The sequence below is a fragment of the Mchenga conophoros genome, linkage group LG15, assembly GCF_057382185.1.
Source record: "Mchenga conophoros isolate Kocher_MC1m ecotype Shallow Benthic linkage group LG15, M_conophoros_male_GT1.1, whole genome shotgun sequence".
NCBI classification, from domain to species: Eukaryota; Metazoa; Chordata; class Actinopteri; order Cichliformes; family Cichlidae; genus Mchenga; species Mchenga conophoros.
The window spans coordinates 16,690,742-16,717,737 of NC_140540.1; the positions used below are offsets into that span (position 1 = coordinate 16,690,742).

A 26,996-nucleotide genomic window follows, 5' to 3' on the forward strand; every position below is an offset into this window, starting at 1 on the left:
ATGATTGTTGGTTGTCCATTTCTAAACAAAAACCAGTATAAATATTACCACTGCACATTACGTTGTTATTTGCAGAATTCTAGTAGATAAATGATTCCACATTCACAAAGGTGTTTAAAAAAAACAAAGTGGTTAGCAGTGTCACCTCAAAGCAGGAGGGTCGTGGGTTTGAATCCACCAATTTGCTGGGGCCTTCCTGTGTGAGGTTTGCATATTCTCCCTGTCACTGTCAGGGTTCCTTCTGGGTATTCTGACTTCCTATTACCATGTTAGAACAATTGGAGAATAGGTGAAAACTGGCCATAAGTATGAATATGAGCATAAATGGTTTTCCCTACCTCTCCCCCTATGACACCTGGAGTATGCTTCAGAATCACCGTGACCCTGAACACTGTATATCTCGAGTTTTCTCCAAGTATTTTTGAATGTTTCATAAACTGTCAACTTGTTCATGTGCATTACCCACAATTACATAAAATCAGTATCTGTATTCATCTTGTTAAGCGGATAAATCAGCACTAAGCACAGTAACCTTAACCTAAAATAAATCACAACAATGCAGTTTATTCAGCATGTGTCTACTTTGTCTCAGGTTGATTTCTTGGCATTGGAGATGCGCAAGGGGAAGGTGAATTTCCTTTGGGATGTGGGTTCAGGTGTGGGGAGGGTCGAATATCCCCATCACACCATCCATGATGGAAACTGGCACAGGATCGAGGCGTCTCGGTAAGAAGAGCGCACTCATTCATGTGTATAGAAATGTGCTGTACCTTTGACACGTATGGTTTAAAAACTGATGTTACATCTTACATTTCAGGAGTTTTGAGAAGACAATAATAAGAAAACATGCGTACACCCACACACAATCACAAGAAAGGGGTATAACAAAAGAAAGTTACTGTACTTATCTATACATGTCTGTATAGATGTATATAGCTAATTAGTTTTCTACATTTCTTTATATTTTTTTTTGTCTGTGATCCCGTCTAACCACAAGCAACAGTTGTAACCGACAGTTGTTGCAGAAATAAACCAACAGTTACCTAAGGACATCTTCTCATTCATGCTACTGTGGAAAACGCACTGTTTCACTTGGGAAATCAAGGGTTTGCAGGATGTCAGCCTGTGGCACATCATTGCATAGATACAGTGTAATCTAACAAACTAGTTTTCTCTGTGAAAGCTGCAGCGATGTTTTATGCAAGACCATCTAACATCAGGCCAATTCACACAAAGGAGATGGCCCATTTGCACCATGTATTTCCATCTGAGAAATTTCCCAAAGGTGTCTTCCAGTGGAATCACGCAGACTATCGGTCTTAAGTGTTCCCCTACACAATGTAGAAATCTTGACTTTAAATTCCAAGGTGGCCAGCTGATTTTGCCATACATCTCAGAGTTTTCACTGCAACAAAACTGGCTCCACACTCTGTTTCTATCATTCTTCTTTAGCACCAAGAGTTTATAAAAACTGATTCCAAATGGCTTCAGTCATAACAAATCTCTTCCAGGCAGTACAGAATGCCAAGCAAAAAGACAACAAACCCTCTTCTCATTCTCTCAATACAGCAATGGGTTGAATGGTACCATATCAGTATATCCTCTGGAAGGCTCTATGGCTGGTATGATGCCGACCCCGGCCAGTGCCAACTCGCCCACGGCCTTCACCATCTTGGATGTAGACCAGAACGCCTACCTGTTTGTGGGAGGGATATTCGGCTCTGTCAAGGTGCCTGTCTGTCTGTCTCAAAACATGAAGAACCTGTCTTCCTGCTGTGTTTTCTCATGATTATCTTTTTTCTGTTTGTCTTTTAGAAAGCAGAGACAGTAAGAACAAATACTTTCACAGGCTGCATGGGGGAAACCTACCTGGATGGTAAACCTATTGGACTGTGGAACTACAGAGAGAGAGAGGGAGACTGTAAGGGATGTGTCGTCAGGTATACAGTCACAATTTAATTAGAAGTTAATTATTTTATTCTTCCTTACTGATATTGATAGTGTAGTCTTTTTATTACTCCCAGTTGTATTCCTAATCGTAGATATGTAAAGAACATTTTATACAGGAACTAGGATTTATTTATAAAAACAGCTGTCTTTTGCAGATATTCTGGTTGGTCTAATATTCAAGTGAGCGTCTCATTGTCTCGCCTACTTTGCATTTAATTATTTGTGACCTTTCAAACTCAGGCAGTTGGACAGGAAACAAAGCAGTTGTAAATTGGTCCTTTTTTTGTAGCCCCCAGCGCTCCCACGGTGAAGGGACCGTTCAACTGGATGGAGAAGGCTACGCTGCAGTGGGACGACCCACCAGGTGGAACCCAAATGTCTCGACCATCACTTTCAAGTTCCGCACGTTCTCCTCTGATGCTCTGCTCATGTATATGGCAGCTGAAGACATGGTATGTGTTTAATATGGTATTAATACCATGATGGAGACAGATATTTTGTTTATTGTGTAAGTTGTGAGGCTTTTTAAAATTTATTTAGACAGTACAAATACTGTAAAAAGTACATCAAACAATCAAACAGGTGTCATGCTCTTACTGCTTGTGTCTTATGAAAATTAAAAAGAAAACATTACAGTTCTCTTTATGTGACATTAAGAATAGTGTCCAAAATCTGCTGTTTTATTGAGCAGTCAAGATTTGATTAATTGATAAAATAATTTTAACCATTTTCTTCAGTCTAGTCCATATTGGGACCCTTTGCAGTATATTTTACACAGTGTTGTTAAATCCTATCTTTTCAGACTCGTGCTGTTATTGATTTGTACTGAATTTGAAACGCCAGAGTGTCACAGCAGTCTCTCCCTGTTTGATGCTCTCTGCAGAAGGACTTCATGTCTCTGGAGCTGTCAGAGGGTAAAGTGAAGGTTAACTTTGACCTTGGATCTGGAGTTGGAAGTGCCAACTCATCTAAGCGCCATAATGATGGCCACTGGAAATCCCTCACCATGTCGAGGAACAAGAAACTATGTAAGCCTTCTTATATAACCTGAGCTGTGAATTAATGGAACAGATAAATTAGAGGGTATACATATACAATCTCTCCGTGTTCTGTTGCTGATAATGTATCTTCAACTCTTAACAAAGCCACGGTGTCCATAGTAGACGTCGACAGCAGTGACGAGGAAAAGATTGTGGCCACATCTCTGGGGTCAGCTACTGGTCTGAACCTTAAGGAGCACCAGAAAATCTATTTTGGGGGTCTGCCAACGATTGGAAATTACAGGTACGCATAAAGTGCTGTAATTTACGTTGGTTCAGTTTATAAAAGCTTACATGATGTTCTGTGTGAGAGCTGCATATTGTTTTGCATTTGATTTACAGAAATGCTCTTTAATATTTTTGAATGTTTCATTTGCGTTAATTCATATACACTCAACAAAAATATAAACGCAACACCTTTGTTACTGCTCCCATTCCCCATGGGATGGATGTAGAGACCTAAAATTCATTCCAGATACACAATATAACCATCCCTCCCAAACAGTGGTCACAAATCAGTCCAAATGTGTGGTAGTGGGCACATCTGCTATATTGAGATAACCCATCCATCCCACCTCACAGGTGTGCCACATCAGGATGCTGATCTGACATCATGAGTAGTGCACAGGTGTACCTCAGACTGCCCACAACAAAAGGCCACCCTGGAATGTGCAGTTTTTTGTCTCACAGCAAAATGCCACAGATGCCACAAGCAATGAGGGAGCATGCAATTGGCATGCTGACAGCAGGAATGTCAACCAGATCTGTCGCCCGTGCATTGAATGTTCATTTCTCAACCATAAGCCGTCTCCACAGGCGTTTCAGAGAATATGGCAGCACATCCAACCGGCCTCACAACCGCAGACCTCGTGTAACCACACCAGCCCAGGACCTCCACATCCAGCAGGTTCACCTCCAAGATCGTCTGAGACCAGCCACCCAGACAGCTGCTGGAACAATTGGTTTGCACAACCAAACAATTTCTGCACAAACTGTCAGAAACCGTCTCAGGGACGCTCAACTGCATGCCCGTCGTCCTCATCGGGGTCTTGACCTGACTCCAGCTCGTCGCCGTAACAGACTTGTGTGGGCAAATGCTCACATTCGATGGCGTCTGGCACGTTGGAGAGGTGTGCGCTTCACGGATGAATCATGGTTCACATTGTTCAGGGCAGATGGCAGCTGAGAATGTCCCAGTTCTTGCATGGCCAGCATACTCACCGGACATGTCACCCATTGAGCATGTTCGGGATGTGCTTGACCGGCGTATACGACAGCGTGTACCAGTTCCCACGAATATCCAACAACCTCGCACAGCCATTGAAGTGGAGTGGACCAACATTCCACAGGCCACACTTGACAATCTGATAGACTCCATGCGACGATGTGTTGCACTGCATGAGGCAAATGGTGGTCACACCAGATACTGACCGGTTCTGGGTCCCCAGACACCCAATAGCGCAAAAAACTGCACATTCCAGGGTGGCCTTTTGTTGTGGGCAGTCTGAGGTACACCTGTGCACTACTCATGATGTCAGATCAGCATCCTGATGTGGCACACCTGTGAGGTGGGATGGATTATCTCAATATAGCAGATGTGCCCACTACCACACATTTGGACTGATTTGTGACCACTGTTTGGGAGGGATGGTTATATTGTGTATCTGGAATGAATTTTAGGTCTCTACGTCCATCCCATGGGGAATGGGAGCAGTAACAAAGGTGTTGCGTTTATATTTTTGTTGAGTGTAGTTTCCTCATGGGAAAGTTATTTTGAGACTTTGAGGCAGTTAAAGTAGTAACAGACCAAACCTCTGCTCCAACATATCCATTATGTGGGATAATGCTTGCTACTAAGCACAAATACATTTTTATCCTATTTCTAAGCCCCATTCCAGAAATAGGATAACAATTAGGTCAGTGAAGACTCTGAGTTTGTTAACCCTGAGATGAGAGAAACGCCATATGTTCTGATCTGAGAGTTAACTTCAACTTTGAGCCTGTAACCGGGGTAACCTACTCACTGGCAGGATTTCTTCAACTTAGTTTAGCTCCTCCCCTCCTCCTGCACCTGAATCAGCTGTCTGACACTGGCTATCAAACCTCATAGCAGAGTGAATTAAATGGCATAAACATTAAAAACAACTTGACCAGTTCAATGATCAAAGTAAAGATGGCAAGTTGAATTGAAGGTTTAGTTTAAGAATGTTAACATGTTTACCATATGGTTGTGTGTTTGCTAATGCTTGAATGTCATGTTCCTTCTTAACAGCATCGCAGCCAGGTAAATGAATGAATAAATAAATAAATAAATACATTTTATAATCAAGCACAATAAAAAAATCAACTGTATTCACTATTGAGCTGTGCATGAGGCTGACCTGCTGATAATGCTGTACAGCCCACACTGAATGTACGTTTGTTTGTTGGCTGGACTCTCAGAAATCACTTTTTCTATCCTTTGTTAATCTGAATTTGACGTTTGTTCAACAACATTTTGGTGGAATAACTCATATGAATAACTCCCTTCCATATTTTATTGGCATATTCAGTAGATTTAGATGTTAATCTACTTCCTGACATTTTCGAGATTGATGGGTAACTTAAAAAAAAAGTGTATTATGCTGCTAAAAGAATGTTTATTGCAGTCGTTGACGAGGATTATCATATGCTGGATATTTTTTAAGAACTTTCTCTTCAATAACAGATACTCATCTTGAAATGAGTAATATAGAAAAATATCCCAGTGCATTTGTATGGACAAACGACATATTCAGATTATTCTTGTTGCTGTTTAGGTATCACTCTGCTTGCAAATTCACTGCTGCAGTAATTCACTTCTACAAGAGCAGACTGACCATTATTATGATTATTGAATACTCCAAAGTAAAACTGTCTTACACTTCATATAGGTCAGAGGTCATTCTGAAGAGGTATGCGGGCTGTCTTCGGGACATTGAAATCTCCAGAACGCCATATAACCTTCTGAGCAGCTCAGATTATACTGGTGTGACTAAAGGATGTAATGTAGAGGTAAGTGAGCTTTTATGAAACATCCCGTATGATTGCTGACCCTCTGGTTGCAGTATTATATATTTTAGATTTGCCATATATAGAGAGAGATGTGTGAATGGGTCAGGTCGGCGAATATGTAAATAGATAACTATCATATCTGATATCATATCTCACAGTACAATAATATTGAATGGGTTGCATTGTTGTATTTTGTCATGTTTCTCAGGTCTTTGTCTGAATTTCTACGAACATTATTGCTAAGGATTGTCTTATTGCATTGGAGTCACACTGGGTTAAATATGTACACTTGGGTTTTAAGGGGTATTTATTATTTTCTTCTTTTTTTTGGGTTGTATGGAAGCCCCAAACGCAATTTCATTGTTCTTGACAATGACAATAAATAAATAAATACAAATAAATAAATAAATAAATAAATAAATAAATAAATATAATTAACATAACATCCACTAAATGGGGAATCTGAAAAGGCATTAAAATCTGTTGATTGGATGACCTTGAAATTCTACAGCTTTCTTTTCAACAGCACATGTCACTTTCATTCTGATTTGCCTTTCACTCGGTTGCTTCTTTATGTAGGAAGATGGTTTCCGCACAAAGAATAAAATAAAAAGGCACAGACGTGTTTAATCTGCAGTACCCTTTCATATTCATGGTCCTCTCACAGACACAAACTATGCATTATGTATTAATCAGTGCATTTGTAAGAATATACACACTTCTTAAATTGCTTTTTATATTTTAATCTTTCAAGCCTATTATGCAAACACACTCATGGAGCTTTCAACAGCCATGCAAGGTTTTCACCATGACTAGTGCTATTCATTTACTTATAAAAAAAAAATGCAGCCAAAGCGTATCAAGGCCCAGAGAATGTTGAAGAAGATTGCTGAAGGTCTTTCTCTTGTTTTCTCCGTGTGGTGGTGGTAGAGAGGAGGTCAAAGGCTGGGGACCTTCGTCTTTTGGAAAAAAGCAAGTCGTTATTATGTGAATGATTTAAAATAAAGACTTAGTTTAAGCATAGTATAAAGTCAGGTTAAGGTTAGATGTAGGCAGTTAGTGGTTGTAAGAAAAAAAGAAAGAAAGAAAGAAAGAAAAAGTCCTTATTAAAGTAATAAAACCACATGTGGGTAGTAGGTATGTTAAATAGAGGGGGAGAATTTCATTTTTACAACTACCGTAACAAAAGGAAAGCTGGATGATGATGCACCAGAAAGTCTGTGTGAAACAGCGTGCCACTAAAATGTGTTGCTGTTCTTTGAAAAACCTTGACTAAAATATCAGAAAGTCATATCAGTTTGATCAACTACATTCAGACTTATGTAGTCGTTTTCACTCTTTTCTGTTTGACTTCTGCATTGTAGGCATGATGAACGGTGCTGAACTAAATAACTGATCTGTCCATTGACAAAATACATGTCAAGTGAAACTGTTTCTTCTTTGTTTGCAGAACCTGCACACAGTCAGTTTCTCTAAGCCAGGATACATGGAGCTGAGTGGTCTGTCGCTGGCCGTTGACACAGAGATCAGCCTGTCATTCAGCACTCTAGAAGACACTGGGACCATACTGCTGGCAGTAGGCGGAGGGTCACCAAACAAACAGAAGGTTATTGTTATTTTATTAGGGGTTTTTTTTTTGGTCCATCTGTTTTACTCACTGAGTCACTCCAATACAATATACTTCTTAAATCTGAGTTGATCAAGTTCCTCATTCTGTTATAGTTGTAAGATATTTCTCATGGGTGGGGAACAGTGTAATATGGAGAGTAGCTTCATTTGAAATTAAATACTCATTCACCACTAATCACTCAAATCTTTCTCTATTGTCACCAGTTTGTGTTCAATATTTTTTCAGAAAATAGTTTAAAAAATTGTTAAGTTGTTGTTAATAATTGCCATAAAATCTAATAAAACTGCAAGAATGTACAGTATAATCATTTATTTTAAATATAGTACATATATAGAATTTATGTAGTATGGAAGTGAAATACAATATAAAAATTGTTTGGTATATTGTTTCAGTCCATCTTTGTATTTGTGCTAAAGAAACATTTCGAAAACATCCATTTGACTTTAAAGGGTTAAAACAATGTTTGCTGTGTAGTGACAAAATTTGCCAGTGTGTGCATGGTAACATAACAGCGTGCCTGTTGTCTAATAATATGGCTTCTATTAAAAACCTTGTAATGCAAGCTCAGTTTTTTCTGGTTAAGTTTCTTGCACATCTGCCCCTTTTATGGTACAGTTAAACTATGGAAAACAGCAAAGCCAAAACTATTGTGAGCGTTTGCATTGAAATTGTAATACAAACAGCTGCAGAGCAGCTGAGCTACAAATTGATCGCAAACTGTCTGCGTCTATAAATTTATGGCAATAATTTGCCAATCTGTGTGAGTGTTTTCAGTCTGGTCAAGGTGGACTCAAGTGACTCACTTGAGTAATCGCATTACTCAAGTGAGTAATCCAGTGTAACTGTACCATTAGGTAATGATAGCACTTTATGATAAAGCATTGTGAAGCTATTAGTAAGGTGTTAGCAAGTGCTTAATTCATCATTGATACAGCATTATTTCTCCTTAAGGCCATTTATAAATACAGATATATGATCATGATTCATGACTCAAAGCTGTGCATGGTGTAAGAGTAGCAGATAGATAAACATCTCTGTTTATAAATGACATACCAAGGCGGAGTAATATGTATGTAAACAATAAATTAAGCACTTCCCAATACCGTACTAATGCTTAATAGTGTGACATTATTAGAAAGTGCTACCAAGGCAGTATCAGAAAACTTATTGGAAGAATCTGTGCACAATAACATTGTTCTGAATATCTTTCCAATCCAGGCCCGCTCCACAAGCCTTTCAAAGTCCAAGAGGAAGAGAAGACAGTCAGGAGAGGTGGGTTCACCATGCACAGTTTGGACCCAAATGCTGTCTTGTTTGCCTAAGTGAATGGCAGTTACATAAGTGCATATTAATGAGATTTGCAGTTTTTGGCAACTGAGCTAATGGGATTGTTGTTTTCCAAAATGCACACTCTTACTTATACACACCCATAGATGTGCAAAGACTCATACACACCTTTAGTAGCTGTTGTGGAGGTTCATTGTATAGTGGCGATCTTAGCTTTTAGCTGACTTTGCCAGTGCGTCCACACAGTCACACAAGCAACTTTTCTGTAAGTGAATTAAGTTTCCATGAGTGCATATTAATGAGATTTGACTCTGTTGGCAACTACACTGATTAGATTGTTTCACAGCTGAAACACCTTTTTTTCCACGTGCACACACACATGTGCACACATGCCTGTCAACCCTAGCCAGTGCTAAATAATTAAATCCATTATTTTAACTCCCCTGAAAACACCATGGGCAGCATGTCATATTTGCAGCTGTGTGTGTTTGTATGTGCACGTAAGGGGTTTGTGTGTCATATCAGGTGTGAGGATGGCACTCACACGCGTGCAAATTTAAATGTGTGTCGTGTTTTTGTGTGTGAGAGAGGTAGAGAGGACAGAGGGTTACCTCTAGCTTATCCATCATCACTGGTTGTTAGGCACATAAATCTATTTTTGCTAACTATGCTGGCAGGCACAGCATTTGTGTGTGTGTGTGCGCCTCTGTACGTGCGTGTGTGGAGAAAGGTTAAGCGAGGTTAAAAACACCATCAACTCAACTTGGCCCTGACTAATGGCTGTTTTAGAGAGGGACACAGAGAGAAGGGGACAGGAGACAAAGGATGGAGGGATGGAGGAGAGAGATTTAGAGGTGAAAATAAGGATAGAGAAGTAAGAACAAAGCTAAAAAGAACGGAAATGAGATGATGGGGAGGATAGTCTGCTGTGGGAGAGAACAAAAATTGAAAAAATGAAAAGAGCTGGGAGCAAAAAAATGAAAGGACGGGCACAGAGGAGAGGTAAGAAGAAAAGAGGTGGAAGAATATCTTAGATGAAAAAGAGTAGATTGTTTTTAAGCTGGCCAATAAAGAAAGAAAAACAAATAATCACCTGTAGGTAAAAGATGGAGACCACCATGACGTCACAGAATATTTGTAAGCATTTGAACCACGGCGACTTTAACCCTTTAAGACCATAGAGCCAAGTCCGCCAGAACTTATCTTTATATTTTTACATGCTGTAGTGACATTTTTGGGAGCATTTCAAGTTGCTATACATCAATACAACTGTCATATACCAAATTTTAATAATATGTATGCATTAAGGCCATAGTAACTACATAAATTGCAAAGAAAGTGCAATAAACTACAAAAAAATGAAAATCGTTTTAGGGTTGTTGTTTTTTGTTTTTTTTTTTACATATATTTCTAGTTAGAGAAATTTAAGAGGTTTGTCCCTCAAAACTGTAAATACAAAAAAGTTGCACAAAATAGTTTCCCACCACAGGAAATTTATTTTTTACTGTCTTCATAGTTGGATTTTTGAGATACACCAATTTTTATATACTGCTGGAAAACTGAAAATAACGCAAAACAGAGCGTGCCCGCTTCAACCAGTCTTAAAGGGTTCAAATGAAAACTAATAGCCCTGCAAAACTGTACTGTTGCAACCTGTCGGTCAAAATATAGCCACACTCCTGAATTATACCCTGTTTTTTTCACCAGATTTTCACTATAGTTGTACATTCAATATTTCACATGAGTAGTGATTGACAGTATAAACTTACTAGGAATGTGTTTACTGAGGATATAGTGAACAGTATCAATTTTTTTTTTTTGCTTAGACTTTTATGAATTCCTGTTTTAACTTGAAGAATTTCCCCATGTTGGCAATGCTAAAGAATGTGCACGTGTGCTATCTCCGTCGTTTATATACAGTCTATGGGAAAAGTCAGGATATGCACAAAGGGAGGAGAGATGGTAAAATGATGATGACAGTTTTGAGGTACATCTAAGAGTTCCTCACTCATTCAAAACAACTGAGAATTTTCTTTATACAAACTGGAGATCAAAACTCTTTATCTTTCCTTCTTATCCACTGAATGATTGCACTAGTTTTTTGCACTAGCCTCGAGATATCACATTACTTTTTGTTTTTAATTAAGACATTAGATTGTCTCATAAAATGTGGAAAAACATATTGAATAGGCCTGACCTGAAAGACATGGACTGCACAGTTCTACCTGCTTCAGCTTTACACTCAAGATATCGAATGAGAAATGCAGAAAAGCATACCATGTTTTGCATGAATGTTGTATTTGTGCACATTCTTGTAAAATGCACCTGTATGTGAGTCTGCATGAGTGTGTGTGTGTACGCACGCGGGTATGCTTTTGTACCCATGTACGAGTGTGAGATGGCGCGGCGAGAGCCATGTTGTACCTACATCTCAGTTCAATTTGTCCCCGACCTCAAATTGAAATTCCATTTTCAGGTGGTAAATTGTCTCCCACTTCGCCCTCTGGCACACAGTGAATTAAAATTCAAATTAGCCTGACCCTGCACCACTGCTCTCTAGCACCTCTCTGTCTGTCTCACTCTTTCTCTCTCTCGCCATCTCTATCGTGCTTGCTGTTTTGCTCTCTGCCCTCTCATCTCTTCCCCCTATTATCCTGTCCTCTCCATTCCTCTCATCTCTTGTTATCCTTTCCTCCCCACTCCCCTCGTCTTCCTTTATCTTGCTTATTTCCCCCCAATTTTGCTCTATATACCATATATCTCCCTGCATTCACCTCGCCATTCCCCCTACCCTTTCTCTGCTCTAATCCTCACTCTGTTTTGCCTCCCTTTTTTTTTTTCTGTCCGTTTCATCCAATACCCTTTCTTTCCCTTTTTTCTTTTTGCACAATGTGGATATAGAGTTACAACCAAATGTGCATTTAGGTATTTATTTATTTGTGTGTGTGTGTGTGTGTGTGTGTGTGTGTGTGTGTGTGTGTGTGTGTGTGTGTGTGTGTGTGTGTGTCTTCTTTAAAACAACATAAATGGATTAGAAGCTAAAACAACATTGTTGTTGTTGCAGTTCCCCTGTGTGTTTTTAAGAAATAATCTGTAATCAAACACCTACATTTTCATGTCATTTTCTACTCATCAAAATAAAGTTTCTGATATATTACACTGGACTGAATGTACTGAATTTAAAAACATAAAGTCCTTTTGCATTTACTTATGCAAATTTACTTGAACTTTACCATATTCTGTCTCCTAGGGTTAGTTTGAATGTACATGTTGACCCTGTTAATAAAGTTTATCTCCAACTCTGGCAGCCCTACCTCTCAGTCATGCTGACCAGAGGTTCGCTGGAAGTCGTAGTGTCTACCGGCAGCCACAATCGGCGACAAGCCACCAGACGACCTGAACAAGGCACGCTGAATGATGGCAGAGAGCACACACTCCGCATAGAGAGGCTAGCTGGCAGGTTAGCGTTTGTTTTTGTTATGAAGTAACAAACTCCTGTTGAAGATGTTTTATTGTGTGTTATAATCCATTTCCTCATTTTGGAATTTTTCTTTGTTTTCCAACAGATCTTTTGCTGTCCACGTGGACGATGAAGCCAGGATGCAGGGTATGCTTCCCAATGACCAGCCATTGAACTTGCAGCGTATCTTCCTTGGTGGTATTCCCGCAGAAGTAGAGCAGACCTCCAACAGAGCCAACATCCCCTTCAAAGGATGCATATGGAACCTCATGATCAATGCTGTGTATGTTAAACTTTGTCACTCTGTCAGATATAACTGTGAACAGATTTGTTTTCTACAAATTTATTTGATGCAGGCATGATCTTCAGTTGAACAGCAGAGTGTTTGGTGTTTTTTAAGATGATTAACAGCAGTTTATTGAAATGCTTGTTTAGGCTGTAGACTTGTTTTTAAGTTAGCTTTTAAAAAAATTGGATACAAACAGTGTGGATCTGCCACTAGAAATGCTTCTGTCTCCTACGATGTTGAGATCACACATGGGTGAAAGTACTAATTCACTTTACATTATGTTTAAAATGTTCCCGTTAAACCTGTTTGATCCATATTTAAACACTGTACTTACTGTCTTAATGATCACCATAGACATTATACACTGACAGGTTAAAGTGTAGTTAATGCAATTGCAGCAGGTCACGGTCGTGCTGGTGGTGTTGATGATGATAAAGCCCGTCTTTCTGCCTGAACAGCAGTAATTGAACTGTCCAGCATCATAAACATGCTCATAACTCAGATTACACCACCTCGTCTTTGTCTGTTTATGATTGCGTCGTTCCCTTCATTTCAGCCCTATCACCCCGACCTTTTCTAAGCTTACATCTGCGTGCCTGTCTGTCAGTTCACTCAGTGTCTGAAACAACCTCTCCCCTTTAGGACAACCTCCCTTTAAGCCAGGGGTGTCCAACTCCAGGCCTCAAGGACTGGTGTCCTACAGGCTTTAGATGTGTCCTTGAGCCAACACAGCTGATTTAAATGGCTAAATTACCTCCTCAACATGTCTTGAAGTTCTCCAGAGGCCTGGTAATGAAATCATCATTTGATTCAGGTGTGTTGACCCAGGGTGAGCTCTAAAACCCGGAGGACGCCAGTCCTTGAGGCCTGGAGTTGGACACCCCTGCTTTAAGCCATAAAGATCTGGTTGGCAGTCCCATCCAAATGAAAGGCCTGAGTGCGAATGCTCTGCTCACACATATGTATCTAAATGATGAGAGCAGGAGTTGGAAAAACCCTTGTAAGCTGAGCTTTTAGAGCATTCTGAAGCCTAAGCGTTTGGCTAACAGGGATTGTTTAGTCTTTCGTTGGTTTTTTGCTGGTATTGTATCTAAGGCAGAACCACTTTTGTCAAAGAAAATGTTATATCCATCTAAAGTAATGTTATGTAACAGAGCAGAACAGGGATCGGTGACAAAAGATGTGAGAGGCTCGTGGTGAAGCTGGTTGCAAAGTGCCTTGAAGAGAAAAAAGCAAGTGGAGACAGGCGAATAGCTACTTAAAAAATGTGCCCTGTGTGAAACAAATATATGTATAAATACTTGGAAGTGTATAAACTGAATCAGCTGGCATCAGTTGATGTATTGGAATCAGGGGCTAAACTTGGTTTTGGGGCTAAACTTGGTTTTGTGGCCTGCCTGATCTAAGACTATGCTCAATTGATTTAGCCATAAAATTATGTGCATGTCAGGCCTGTTGTTTTTATTCACCAGCAGGGAATCCACCACACGCGACAGTGATGATAGTCATTTCAGCCTGATATTTCTTAGTTGCAGTTTTATTTGTATATGTAAAATACTAAATATCTACTTTATTTTGTGAAGAAAATGAAATTAAGGCTTGAAATAATAAACCATAGCAAACCTTGATACTTACAGATTTATTTAATTCTGCTGTGCACATGATTTTTACATCTAACTGCCTGTTCCCCTCTCAGTTTGTCAGATTTCGCTCAGCCTGTTTCCTTTGAGAATGCTGAAATTGGTCAGTGCCCGAACCTCACCCCACCGCCACCTCCACCTCCTCTACCAGCAGAGAAGGAGCTCGAGAAAGAAAAAGAGGATTCAGAGCCCTCAACCCCCATCTCACCACGTCCAAGTCCTCCTGCTGTAAGTTTAATATAGCAACTAATAAAGGATGTTACAACTATTAAGTAAATTGTAATGGCCATTGTTTTTGTTAGTCAGCCTGTTTTAGACTGTTTGAACATTTTCAAAATATAAAAACAAATAATTATGTGCATGTTAGGCACATAGAACACAGTGTAGTAAAAAGACACACATTCACCTGTGTACAGCTGTCCTACAGGGCTACAGTGCTATTTTTCTGACTCTGTTATTCAGAATATACTCTCACTCCCTTTCTCTCTCTGATGAAATGCAGCCATGGCCTGCCGTGTTAGCTTAGCAATTCATCACACAGCAGTTGTACAGCCCATTAACTTTTCTTTATAGTCCCTTTAGCCTTGAGTCACTAAACGCCAGCCCTGGCAGCCTGTCATACAGAGTGGAGCCATGGCGTTATGCTAGGCTAACTGTGCATACAATTAATGCTTTATGAGTGCAGAGGAGCCAAACACTCTGAGCTAACATTTAGCCACTATTCTAAGAAGCTGGCAGGCGGTAAAGTCAGTCATTTTTACACTCTTAGCACCGGGTTAGGCAAGATATATTTCACATATATGGCTTACAGCAGGCATAGGTTATCAGTTACCCAGTTAGCTGCTAAACTACACCTCTTAAGGAACATTGATCTTCAAGCACAGAGCCAAAGAACTCTCCTATCCTAGCTATAATTCTGGTTTGTTGCTTTATGGGCTGAGAATTCATCTGATTTTATGATTTAGACTGCAGGCTGTAAAAGCCACAGTTCTGAGTTCTCATCTACACATTAAGTGTTATTAGGGTGGTTTTTTTATGTGTATTTATATATGTCATGCTTTGTTTGTTTGGTGCTTTGTTAAGACTCTTGACTCCTAGAGAAGTCTGTTAAATTAACATCATAATGTAGTATACAGCAGATACTATAGAAAACATCATTACTGCCATTTTTGTCTTGTACTGGATACAACACTGTTAAAATATTGACATGTTTTCACTATCGAAAAACAGTTTTTAAAAATTGAACGGCACAATTTTGGCTATTAGCACATTGTTTTCAAATGATTAAGCAATGGAGCTCTGCACACAGGTTGTGACATGGATTTTTCATCAGCAGTAGGAGGATTTTGTCAAAATGAAGAAGTAAACACTGGTTGAATCACAGTTGACAGAACACAACAACTCAGCATGCGTATGAATGAAAAGAGCGTCTTTACTTCCCACTTCTCTGTCACGGCTTCTGTATTTGTGATTCTTCTGATAGTCACCGAGTACCAAGTGAGGGGTCAAAGAGGCTCCATAGGCCTCAGTGAACCTCTGAAAAATATAACTCAGACTTTAATTTGAGCATTTTCCTTTTTCTCTTTGCATTTTGATTGATAATGTGACAACTGCCTCTAATTAGCTTTTTAAATCTCAGGTCTATAATTTCCTTCATTTACACTGAGCTGCAACATTAATAATGTTAAACAGGCTATATTTTCAGCTGCAAAATTAGACATTTTCTTTAAAAAAACCCAAAAAACTAGAAATAGGCCTTGATCTATTCATCTGTTAGAAGAAACTATGGTAAGAGTCTATAAGGAATGGGAACCGTTGCTTTTTGGCATTATCATCTGCTCTGTCATCATTCTGTCTCTCTGGCTGCCACTAATCTGCTTCCTTCCAACTCTCCAACTGCTGACTTGCAGGAGGCTACGTCCCCTTCCCTACCTGCTGCTGCAACCCGTGCACCTGCTACTGTAGCACCGTCCAGTGATAAACAGAAACCCAGCTCAGATGTGGTACACACACACACATGCAAACACACGAACTCAGTACTGGTTTGCTATTATTAAGTCAAGTGTAAGATTGTGTCATTCAGATTTTGTGATTTCCTCTGTGGCTTGCTAGCCCAAAACTTGTCCATTCATACTGAAGACATGATCCAAAAAAAAGAGAAGATGACAAATAAATAATTTAATCTTTCAGAAATAAAAACTGTATTATTTTCTAGACGCGCTAGTTAGCAGACACTATTCAGAGAGAGAGAGAGACATTAAACAGTTGTTGGTAACTATTCTCAGACACAGATTTAGTGGACTGGAGAGTAACCTTGTGTTTACTCCACCCATGGCATCATTCCTTCTTTGGCCTTAGGCTAACAAGTTATCATGAGACTGACCCAAGGTTCTCTTCTATCTGTCTGCTACTTGAGGCCAGGCAGAGAAATTGATGCAAACACAGCCCTCAACTGGCAGTGACTGACCACCTCTGCCAGAGCAGCTGAGGGTTAAGTGCTTTGTTCGAGAGCCCTTAACATTAGGTACTGAGAAGAAGAGGGACTTTCTTGTTTGATATTCTGATGGTGTATCTGTTATAGTTTGGGATGCACCAGTTTATCAGCTGAAATTAACCTTGTTGACTGACTTCAACGCATTGGCAAAAGAGATGACATTCACTGAGGGGAGTGTTCAGCATTTATTTTGTGTGTTCCATCAATTTTGTGGTCCCTGGGATTCAGTTTCATTTAAAGACAGCGTGGCAGGGAAAATCTGAAAGACCTGAGATAATCAAATTGAGAAATGTCTCTGTTTTCATGGTAAAAAAGAGCGCATGAATGATAAAAACTAAATAAACAGAAAAAAACAAAGGTTCACAGGATTCTGGGTACTCCTGTGAAAGACTAAGATTGACCGCATCGTGACTTGGTAGCTTGTAGAACAACCTTTAGCAGCAATACCTTGGAATAATAATCATCTATATGCATTTAACAGTATCTCACATTGTTGTGGAGGAATCCTGGCCCACTCTTCTCTTCGTCCCACCATAGCATTTCAGTCAGGTTGAGGTCTGGTCATTGAGTTGGCCATTGCAACATCTTGGTTCATTTCTTCTTCGGCCATTCTGTTGTAGATTTGCTGCTGTGCTTGGGATTGCTTTCCTGTTGCAGTTGCAAGCTTAAGACTTTTTCCTGACAACCGTTCCAAATAAGCCATACTTGTTAAGTCTTTTCTCTTTTCCTTCACTTTCTCTAAACATTGCGCAGTTGGACCTAGAGGGGAATTTTCACTCCTGTGATTGTGCCATTGTTTTTAACACGTACCTGAATGCTCCAGACCAGCAAACTACCACATAAGTAGTATGTATTTTACACCTGTAAAGCTATTATCCCAGATCAGTTTGTTCTGCAGTTCTTGTTCCTAAAAACTTTTTTCCAGTGGCTGAAATACAGTAAGCACAGTATAGACTTTATAACTATAGAAAGTGGTGGAAACTCTTACCTACACACACAGGCTCATCTTCACTCGTCACAGACACACACACACACATATATATATATATATATATATATATATATATATATATATATATATATATATATATATACACGTAAATTTCTGGCTAAAGGACAGATTCTATTGGTGTGACCTCCAACCAAAGACCTGAATGGAAGACCGTCTTCCCATTGTTAGCTTAATGGAAATACGCAGAAGGGATGAGAGAAAGGAAGGGAAGAAGAGGAGGATGGAAAAGGATAGAAGAAAGACAAGAGGGAAGAGAGAAAAGGTGCAACGAAAAGGGAGAGTCTTTCTGAACAGAGTGGCGCTCAGCTTTTGTTGGCTTAATGGAAAGACGGAGGAGAGGAAGTGGGAAAAGAATGAAAGGAGAGGGAAGTAAAGGACTTCTGAGCAAGTGACGTCTGCCTTTTGTTAGATAGGGGAAGAATAAGAAAGAGGAAAAAGACCGAGGTTGAAGAGGAGGAGCGGATATGGGGACAGAGAGTGATAAGAGGTAAGTGTCAGCTGTAACAAAGCAAGGTCACGGTGTGGGGAATGTCTTCACTTGAAAGGGAACAAGAGAGGATTGGAGATTGAGACACACATACACTCAGTCGTCTCAGATCCTCTCTCTCTTGCTAACTTTGTCACGCACTCACACTTGAAGTATGGCAAAGTACCTTTATCACTTAATAGGCATTACTGTATATTCAAAAGAGGAGAGACACAAACTAGAGGGTGAAGCTTTTGGAAGGGGGGGGGGGGGGGAATTAGGGGGCGGGGGGACAAAGGAAAGACCAGATACTGAGGTGTGAACAGAAGACTAGTCTAGATCTGGAGAGACTATTAGAGGTGATACAAGGTAACAAAATGAAGTAGAAGCAAAACGGAAGGACTTCAGGTGACTGTAAGTGAGACAAGATAGAAGTGTAAGATAATAAAAAATAGAGGGAAACAGATAAGGGCCAAGGACAAGAAGTAAAGCAAGAAGTAGAGAGAGAGGACAATGACAGGAGGGTACGATGGGAGCAGAGGGTTTGGTAAGTAAAAGCCAAAAAAAGAGGTGTAGAAAAGTGGAGAAAGTTGAGGGAAATAGAAGATCAGTACAGTTTGGGAAGAACAAAGCAGAAGAAAAACCATGTACGGTAAAAGAATGTGGAATGAGTGGGATTTATCGGTACATGCTGGTACAGACAGCAGGAGGAGAGGGAAGAAAGGAAAACTGGGTGGGTGGGAGGAGAGGCAAAGATGGTAAAGCAGATGATGGGAGCACAAAGGACGAAGAATACTACAGGAGACTTAGACTGAAAAAATGAATAAGAAATATAAACCAGTGAAGATGAGCATTATAGGGGGAAAAAGACAGATGTTTTGAGTTTTGAGACAAGCAGACAAAAATAAAGGAGGTATCATTTTTTTTAAAAAGGAGAAGGTAAAATTGGATATTGTTTTAGAGTAACCAACAAAGTAAAGTTGCATCTGATGCTAGTATGGGAAAATATGAAAGCAGAGGGAATAATTGTGGGGAAATAAAGTAATTGTAAAAGTGAGGACAACGGAAGGAATAAATAAAGTAAGGAAAATGAAGAAGCAAGATAAAAGTATGCAGGAGTGGAGGGAAAATGAAAGCAGCAGATGGGAGGATAGGTGGGCATCATGAAATTAGGGAAAAATAAAGACTTTGACAAGGAGGAAAAGGAGAAGAGGTATAAGAGTGAGGAGGGATTAAATAGAAGCAAGCAGAAAAGAGAAATGTCTTGGAAGGCCTAAAATAAGATGGTGTGAGATACAACAATGACACCTGGTGGTTGTTGACTGAACTGCAGAGTGCGGGAAGAGAGAGCACATAAACACTAATTGAATAAGTTACTAAAATAATATACAGCTAAAGCAATTCAAGAATGAATAGTGGAATTGTAAAGAGGGCCTCGAAAAGCGCTATATAAATGCAATCCATTATTATTATTATTATTATTATTATTAAGAGAAAACAGCTGTGATGCCTGGTTTAGATGAAATCAAAACATGCACAGGGGTCCTAAAAATTAGACGATTCCATGTTCCATAGCAAAACACCAAATCTGCCATGTGACCAGCTGTTTTGATGTGATGAAGAACATAATTGATAAGCATGACAAGCATCCAGTCTCCCGTTTTCGTAACCACTTAACCACAGGCTTATTGGAAGGATCTGAACCTACCTATGATGATACGCACACCTTGGGTTTCATGGTCCATAACATAGCAGCAGTGCAAAAGATTGAGAATGTTATACTGGACTATACTGTGTTTGACAATCAGAATATTTTTAATTGACTGTATTGTTTAAATTAGAGTTTTAAAATTACATCATAAATACCCCATCTAAAAACTACTGTGCCTTTAAAGTGATTTTTTTTCAAACATTTTCAATGATTTCTTATGTAAAGTCCTGTTTGGTGCGTCATCGTGACCTGCCAACCCTGCGAGCCCTTGCAGATCAGAAGAACGAACCCTATTAGTGTGATTGGCATGTGTTCTGCCTGGGTGTTAGGGTTCACGTTGACAAGAGCCAATTGAAGCGGTGCGGTGAGACCTTGTCACTGTAACTGACATGTTATGTCCCAATCTCCAGGAATCATGTGCATCAGCTGTGGCCCCAGCAGCACTTGAGAAGGCCTATCAGTTTGGATTGACCAGAAACAGCCACATGAGCTTCGCCTTTGATGACAACAATGTCAGAGACAAGTATGTTCAAAGCAAATGAGCTTTTTCAAATGAATAATGGATTTGAGTTATTTATTTTTTTAATGGTTCTTGGCAAACATGTAGACAGTGCTGCTTTGTGGAATTTAGGTTTTTACAGTGGAGTTATGCAGTAGCTGTCATAGATGAGACAAACCTTTGTAGTATTGTCTGAAACTTGGATGTAATTGCAATGAAAATATTCATCTCAATCAATTTGAGTTTATTGCAAATTATTTACTGTAAAGAAAAATGTGCAATGGGAGGAAATATTCAAATATTATAAAGTAACAGTTGCATGATCACCTTAGTAAGAAATTGTAATATGCAAGTAGAACTGTGTGCATTTGAAGCACATTGTAAGTATGTCATTATTACAGATGATATGCCCTTAATGTTTTTCTGAATAATTACATAGTTGGATGAAGCAGCATAAAAAGAAAATACTGTAAAAGTTAGTCACCCCAGTTACAAATGTAGCTACAGGATAACCCCACCACCTGTAACATAGTTAACATAGCAACCCCAGATACGTGTGTGTGATCTGCAGTACGGAGCACATTTCTAAATAAATAAATAAAAAGCAGAAGTGAGCGGTAGTTTTGGCAGGATGTGATTCCTACAAACAGAAAGGTGTACACCGGGTCAAAATCTACTGTATAAGAAACAACATCTTAAAAAAATGAACATGTTGGCTGGACCAGCCGTCAGAACAACCCTTCTGGTCCACAGCAAACTGACAGTAACAAAAAAAAACCACACTCTACAAACAAGGCGAAGGTCTGAGTATGCTTTAGTTGTTGTCCTGGTGGTCTGTGCAAACAAGGGATTTGTGTCTTGGGCAGTGTCTCTGACTGTTTTAAGAATCACACTTGTAACATTTAATTACTTCACATGCTCCCTAAGCTGCAAGGCAGCCTGCTGTCCAAGTAAATCACCATGTATCCATTACTCTGTGTATCTGTCAGTGCTAGAAAACACAAACCTGACTCAGATATTGAACTCTTCAAACTTAAGTTTGTCCTTAGAAACACTTCTTGTAATAATCAAGGCTATGCAGAACTAAAGACAATTACTAATGTAAATCTTTGGGGTGTAAAATATGGTTTGAAATATTGAAATGGTACAGTCAAAGAACATACTAGACATTATTTTGTATGCTGTATGCCCTGATCTCAATCAATCGAATCGTTTGACTAAGATATTAACAGAAACTGGTCACAGTCCTTTAAGATTTCCTGTCTCACGCGAACTCTTAGTATTAGAATTTAGTAATGTCTTTTTGCATCAGTAGCATCAGTCACATATTTCACGTAGGCTTTTTTGACTCTTTATTTCTTTGTTTTCAACCATTCATTTGTTCTTTAGGCTGTTCATGGTTGCTTTAGGTTGTGATCTTTTTGGACTGCTCCTACAGTAACTTCAGAGTCACAGGCTACAAGGCACAATGATTGCAAGGAATCCAGGTGCTTAAGTAGCAAAGCCTGAAAGATCTCTTGCAAACCTAAAACATGCCACAATGTGGTCGTGCAATGGTTTTCATTAACTTAAATTCTAAATGTGAACTCTAGCAAGTTGTAATGATTTATGCATCTGTTTTTTTTCCTGTTATGCTTGAGTTCTTCTTCACTAGGACTTCAGGATATATGGTGGATGCCAGCTTCCAGGAGAGTAGCAACAGTCCTGTATTTCCTCTATTTATACACAGTTTCTTATTGTGGATTTCTAAACACCCAGGGACTTAAATATGCTTTTGATGCTTCACATACAGTTTTTCTATGATGCTCCTTTTAGGTCCTTGGTTCAAACCGACGTATCTTTCTTTAGAGAGCAGGCGATGTCAGTAAGAAGACTCCATGTTTTTATTTAAAGAGCCTCACAGCTCTACAGCCACCTCCCTCTCTCCAGTTAGCCTTAAGAGAAATCATTAATGAAGAGGTTCATTTCTTTCTTTCTTCTGGTCTGAGTCTGTGTGATTACAAAAAATACAAGTGTGTCATCAGTTTAGTCAGATCCTGTTTGCCTTGACAATTCAGAAACCCTGTCTTGCAACTGTACTACAATGTATTCCTGTGTTTGTTTGTTGTGGGGTTTTTTTCTCCACAGACTGAAAATTGAGTTTGAGCTGAGGACAAAGGAGTCATCCGGTCTTATTTTCTACATGGCAAGAATCAACCATGCTGACTTTGTTTCCATACAGGTAACTATCTAATATACTGGCAGGTGTTTTTAGTTGTTTCTCTACTGCTGTTTGTCCTGTAGTATTTTTTTAGTTTAAGACTTAATCTCATAAAGGGATATAAAGTTTGCTCTTTGTGTGTTTGATTTCCAAATTAGGCCCAGTAGGTACACACTCTGAACTGCTTTTACAACTTAAAAGGTTTCACCTGATAAATTTCCAGTTTGATTTCTGTCTGTGCTGTAGAACTGTATAGAAGCTAAAGCTGTATGTACTCTGTTTTACATGTCTGCTTGTTATTCTCCTTCATCTATCATGAAAACCCTTTTTTATTCTTTAAGATCAAGAATGGTCAGGTTTGTCTGGGTTATGATCTTGGCCATGGAAACATATCTGACTGTGTCCCATACTCCATCAATGATGGAAGCTGGCATAAGGTACAACAGTTCTTAAGTTTTTAACACATTTCTTCAATTATTTGAACAGCATCTCCTGTCTGGATTTGATCTGCATGACATCTTGTATGCAACATTATGATAAGATTCAAAATCTTTACTGTTTCAAGAGCTTAACTGCAATAATAAAAGTTCTGTTGCTTGTTGTTTTATAGCTCTTAAAAGAATTGTTTATAATAGAAAATCTGCACTTTCCTTATTAGGAATAACAATTTGTGTTACACTGCAATGAACACATTGAAAAAGTCACAGCACGTAAAGACAAGTTGTCAGTCTTCATGCGTCCAAGGCAACGTTTTAGTCATTGATGAAACTATCGGATGCTTGTGATTCAGTTACTTCACCATGTCTACTTCCTTTTTGTTCTCTCTCTGTCTCTGGTTTTTGTTCCTAGATCAGCGTAACGCGTGACAGGCAGAGAGCCACGCTTATTGTGAATAGGCGGTTCCAAAAAATGATGTCAAGTCCAAAGAAGGTGCTCAGAATAACTCATACATGTAGCATAACACAATGCATGACCTGCAAAAGCCGTAATTTGCTCAAACTCCGCTTCTCATACGTTACTCATTACTTGTCAGTGACATCAGAAATAGTCCTTGGACCTGTACTATAAATGAAGTTTATACATCCAAGGTGTTATTCCTTATCTAGCTTCTTAACACTGGCAGTCCTGCCAAACAATAAGTCAACCTAGGGGTTTGATATCTAGCTACAAGCACATTTACGTGAAAGAAGTGGTGTTGGCAGCGTCTGCTGGCTGCACAGCGTGTATTTTATGAAAAACTTACACTATAATATTTCAGAAATATGAAGAGGTTAAACAGAGTATCTAAGCTGTAAGCATCAATCCGTAAGTGTCCATAGTGATGTACACGCTAAGAGAACCAGCTCCATAACATTGAAACCTAGAATTAAAAGTTGAACTTGCATCACTGAGCCCAAGTCCTGTTTCTGCCCTCTATCGTCACAATGAGGTAGTCAAACTCTTGCCATTATGTCATTCAGTAAATCATGAACTTAAACTGTGGCTAACACAAAGTTTCACAATGATTTATGTCAAAGATGTTGTACACAGCAGTGCAGGAAACCAAAATGAAGTGTTTTACAACACTGCGTAGCACAAAGGAAAAAAATCACAGAGGAAGCATCAGAAAAGACTCTTTGCATGTTGCATTGGGAGAGGAAATATTTGTTCATATTTGGACTTTAAACTGTGGCCCAGCAAGGGGGTGTTTTCACTGTTTGCATTTCTAATTTTATATTTTTATGCTGTATTTTTGTGTCTTGTCAATTTTCTCTGCTACATCACCTTGACATGGTCATCTCGAGACACATTATTGTAATAATCAATAATGTAGGACGCAGACAGACAGAATTGCTTTTATTATCTATACTAATAGAGATGAAATTGTGTGTCAAAGTGACTGTGAGCACTGCAAAAATATTGCGTTAATGAACTGTGTTCTTGTTGCCAGGCTGACCTGTTAGATGTGGTGGGGATTCTGTACGTTGGCGGATTACCACAAAACTATACCACAAAACGAATAGGACCGGTAAAACACACGCACACACACACGCACACACCATTTAAAAATAGGTAATAAGTCTTTCATTGCATGTCAACACATGCCATCATATTTTTATTTCGGTGCTTCACTTGTTTGTTGTCAGTTTAGTTGTTTTCGATTAACTGAAATAGCTTGAGTGTCATTTCAGTATAAAAATTAAGAACTTCTAGCATGATTATCCAGTTTTCGAGGACTGAAGTTAGTATCAGTCAGATTTTGAGTGATTTTTGTTCAACGAAAGCCATTTTTATCAACTCTTTTTTTTCTTCATCAAGATTCTCTATAGTATCAATGGATGTATTCGTGACCTTAGGGTGGCTGGAAGCCCTGTAGGAGGTGTTTCAGGTAATGGTTTGTATTGTATTTAATGAGTGCCTATTGGTTTTAATGTCTCTTTTGTTTTGTTGTGTTTTTTTCTCAAAAGAATAGTGTAACAGCTTGATATACGAGATGTTATTTTTGAATGTGCCCAAATAGTTTTTATTAACTTGCTCTCGTTCTATCAAGGTTCTTCTGAGTCCATGATTGACTTTAAACTAGACATGGCCACACCCACATCCAGTCATATGGTTGGAAGGTGCTTCGTTGCTACTGAGACGGGCACTTATTTTGAGGGCACTGGCTTTCTAAAAGCAGGTGAGATGACGCTCAGAGCATGTACATGAAAGGGGAACATAAGGCTGGGATTTTTTTGTTTTATTTCATTTTTTTCCTGGTCATGTTGTACATGCATATAAATTACCTAGCAATGACCTGATTTTGGTTCTTTTGCTGTTTTATTTTATTTTATTATATATTGATCTGAATAAATTTTACTTATTGGAATGTCTTTGTACAAAATGTGCCTTCCATTTCTCACCAACAGTTACTCTTTGTCTTTATCTAGTCTCATCCTATAGAGTGGGTCTGGATGTGTCCATAGCATTAGAGTTCCGAACCAGCAGAACCAGTGGAGTGCTTTTGGCAGTCAGTAATCAAGGCAATGATGGACTGGGGCTAGAAATTGTCGATGGCAAGGTACGCAACACTCATTTATGGCTCAGTCGCACCAAATATAGTGTGTATAGTAAATATAGGATAAGACCCTCCTTGTGACTAGAAAAAAACAGCAGGGATTGCACTGGATTTTTTTCACCTTTGCTGACTGAATGCAAGTAGTTGTGGTGACCAGCTGGTTGTCCAGAGGTTGAACATGCAATGCCCTTAACCTTTGGGTAATCATTTCTGACAGATTTATCAGCAGTAAATCTTTGCTACTGTCTGATTTATAAATGCAGAAAAATTGCCAACACATTGCAATCAATCTTGGTCACTTTGCACCAATGAGCGCAATTTGTCTGTGACGTGTTCCACAATAAGTTTCCTGTTGTTAGACACACTGAGGGACTCTACTGAACCGGTTGCCAACTGCTTCCATTGCCATATTACAATTAAATCACAGACATCATGAACTCCTGAATTTTAGTTTCAGATCTATGAAGTTCTGGCTGGACTTTCAACATAAGTACTTAATGTGAATTTCTGTGTAACAGATTTGCGATTATTACAAACAGATTGCATGTAATTAACACATTGAAGCCATTCAGTTGCAGACTGACACCGTTTGGTGCAATTATGGTCACAGACATAGCAGCCATGTTTGAATTGGCCACTTTCAGTTTCATTGTACATGGTCTTAATAATTTTGTTAATGTTGCAATTTCCAGCCACTGTTGCACTGCGCAGTGGTTCTCAAACTTTTTACATCATTCCCCACGTGGCAAGAAGAAATACTTTCAAGCCCCATCTAAACAAAATAATGACAGAAAAGCCTGGCTGCAACTTTATTTAGATAATAAACTCATTCACAATGAATCATTCAGTAATTTTTGTTTTAAACAAACAACTTTCATTTCAAACAACTATTTCTTAACTTTTAGTCTGCACCACTTCTTCAAAAAGGTAAAAAGTTAAACAGAATGTGAACATTGCCAGACATAGAAAAATAAAATTCAGTCTTAGTCTTATAAAAAAAGAAATCCCCAGAAACTTGTGAACAGAGGTGAAAAATATATAATTTAGTGAGAGTTTAATGCTATTCACTCTTAAAGGCTGCAGTCAGCCTGTTTTTGACAGCAGAGCTGCGGCGGGGCGTGGACTGGGGCGTGGCTGCGGGGGAGATGGACGCACCTGTGGTGCGGCATCCCCAGTCACGTCTCCCCAGCTTAGGACAGAATGAACTGGGTCCTGTTGTTGTTGTTGATATATGTAGGCTGTAGCCGA

The 26,996-nt window shown here is 39.2% G+C and overlaps 1 protein-coding gene across 1 annotated transcript in view; it reads left to right on the plus strand.

The window, feature by feature from the left end:
- Window positions 1-26,996, plus strand: part of lama2 (laminin, alpha 2) — a 233,020-nt gene that overhangs the window by 202,443 nt on the left and 3,581 nt on the right. Inside the window, exons 51-72 of the mRNA XM_085248215.1 lie at window positions 593-726; window positions 1,570-1,729; window positions 1,816-1,940; window positions 2,240-2,402; window positions 2,834-2,978; window positions 3,096-3,234; window positions 5,263-5,274; window positions 5,903-6,023; window positions 7,474-7,629; window positions 8,872-8,925; window positions 12,249-12,400; window positions 12,507-12,683; window positions 14,386-14,557; window positions 16,240-16,332; window positions 20,423-20,535; window positions 22,639-22,732; window positions 23,053-23,148; window positions 23,561-23,641; window positions 24,642-24,719; window positions 25,010-25,079; window positions 25,242-25,370; window positions 25,621-25,751. Of these exons, the coding sequence (XP_085104341.1) occupies window positions 593-726; window positions 1,570-1,729; window positions 1,816-1,940; window positions 2,240-2,402; window positions 2,834-2,978; window positions 3,096-3,234; window positions 5,263-5,274; window positions 5,903-6,023; window positions 7,474-7,629; window positions 8,872-8,925; window positions 12,249-12,400; window positions 12,507-12,683; window positions 14,386-14,557; window positions 16,240-16,332; window positions 20,423-20,535; window positions 22,639-22,732; window positions 23,053-23,148; window positions 23,561-23,641; window positions 24,642-24,719; window positions 25,010-25,079; window positions 25,242-25,370; window positions 25,621-25,751 (2,595 nt within the window). The remainder of the gene's footprint in view (window positions 1-592; window positions 727-1,569; window positions 1,730-1,815; window positions 1,941-2,239; window positions 2,403-2,833; window positions 2,979-3,095; window positions 3,235-5,262; window positions 5,275-5,902; window positions 6,024-7,473; window positions 7,630-8,871; window positions 8,926-12,248; window positions 12,401-12,506; window positions 12,684-14,385; window positions 14,558-16,239; window positions 16,333-20,422; window positions 20,536-22,638; window positions 22,733-23,052; window positions 23,149-23,560; window positions 23,642-24,641; window positions 24,720-25,009; window positions 25,080-25,241; window positions 25,371-25,620; window positions 25,752-26,996) is intronic.